Source organism: Varanus komodoensis, unplaced genomic scaffold (assembly GCF_004798865.1).
Source record: "Varanus komodoensis strain SLA01 unplaced genomic scaffold, ASM479886v1 scaffold73, whole genome shotgun sequence".
Lineage (NCBI taxonomy): Eukaryota > Metazoa > Chordata > Lepidosauria > Squamata > Varanidae > Varanus > Varanus komodoensis.
Genome location: NW_025336386.1, coordinates 2,286,823 through 2,287,501, shown reverse-complemented (window position 1 = coordinate 2,287,501; position 679 = coordinate 2,286,823). Strand labels below are relative to the sequence as shown.

At 73.8% G+C, this 679-nt stretch overlaps 1 protein-coding gene across 1 annotated transcript in view; it reads left to right on the top strand.

The window, feature by feature from the left end:
- The first annotated feature begins 479 nt into the window (after nucleotides 1-479).
- HS3ST6 (heparan sulfate-glucosamine 3-sulfotransferase 6) overlaps nucleotides 480-679 on the top strand; it is a 53,537-nt gene continuing 53,337 nt past the window's right edge. Inside the window, exon 1 of the mRNA XM_044452537.1 lies at nucleotides 480-521. Coding sequence (XP_044308472.1) covers nucleotides 480-521 — 42 coding nt within the window. The remainder of the gene's footprint in view (nucleotides 522-679) is intronic.

Below are 679 nucleotides of genomic sequence, written 5' to 3'. Positions count from 1 at the left end.
GATGGGTTCATCGCCCTCTTGACGGCCTGGGAGCCAGCGGCAGGGCGGCCGGGCGGCCTGAGGGCCACCTGCACCGGATGAGCAGGGCCTTCTCCTCTCTGCCCTGGACCTTCCGCCACTCGGCTCCCCGGGAGGACCTGCTGCGGCGTTTGGTTTTGGCAGAGAGCGGGAAGCGCTTCCTCATCCACGGCTCCTCACTTTCTCTACACCTTCCTCGTGTTCCTTCTCAGCCTCTTTCCCGACGCCGAGAAGCGCCAAGCATTTGACGCGTTCCTCGGGCTTGGCTAGCAGGGAGGACTCCCCGCGCGGCAGGGCCAGGGCTGGTGCGCGCGCGCGCGCGCGCGTGTGTGAGCGCGCGCGCGCTCCAGCCTTGGATCGCGGGGGACTCCTGCCTGCCCCTACTTGGCAAGAACTCCGCGGAAACTTCCAGCGACGCGCGCGTCTGAGCCGGGGGCGCTCCGGGGGCCCGGGGCCGCGGGATGCCGGCGCGGCTGCAGCGGGGCTCGGTCCCCGGGGAGCACGTGCGGGCAGCTCCGAAGTAAGCGCGCGGAGCCCGGGGGCACTGGGCGCAGGGGCGCTGCCGGAGCGGGCACGTCGCCGCCGCCGCCGCCGGGAGGCCGGCCGGAGCCCTGCTCGCTTGCGCGGGAGCCCGGTGCAGTGAACGCGCCCGGCCCGGGGG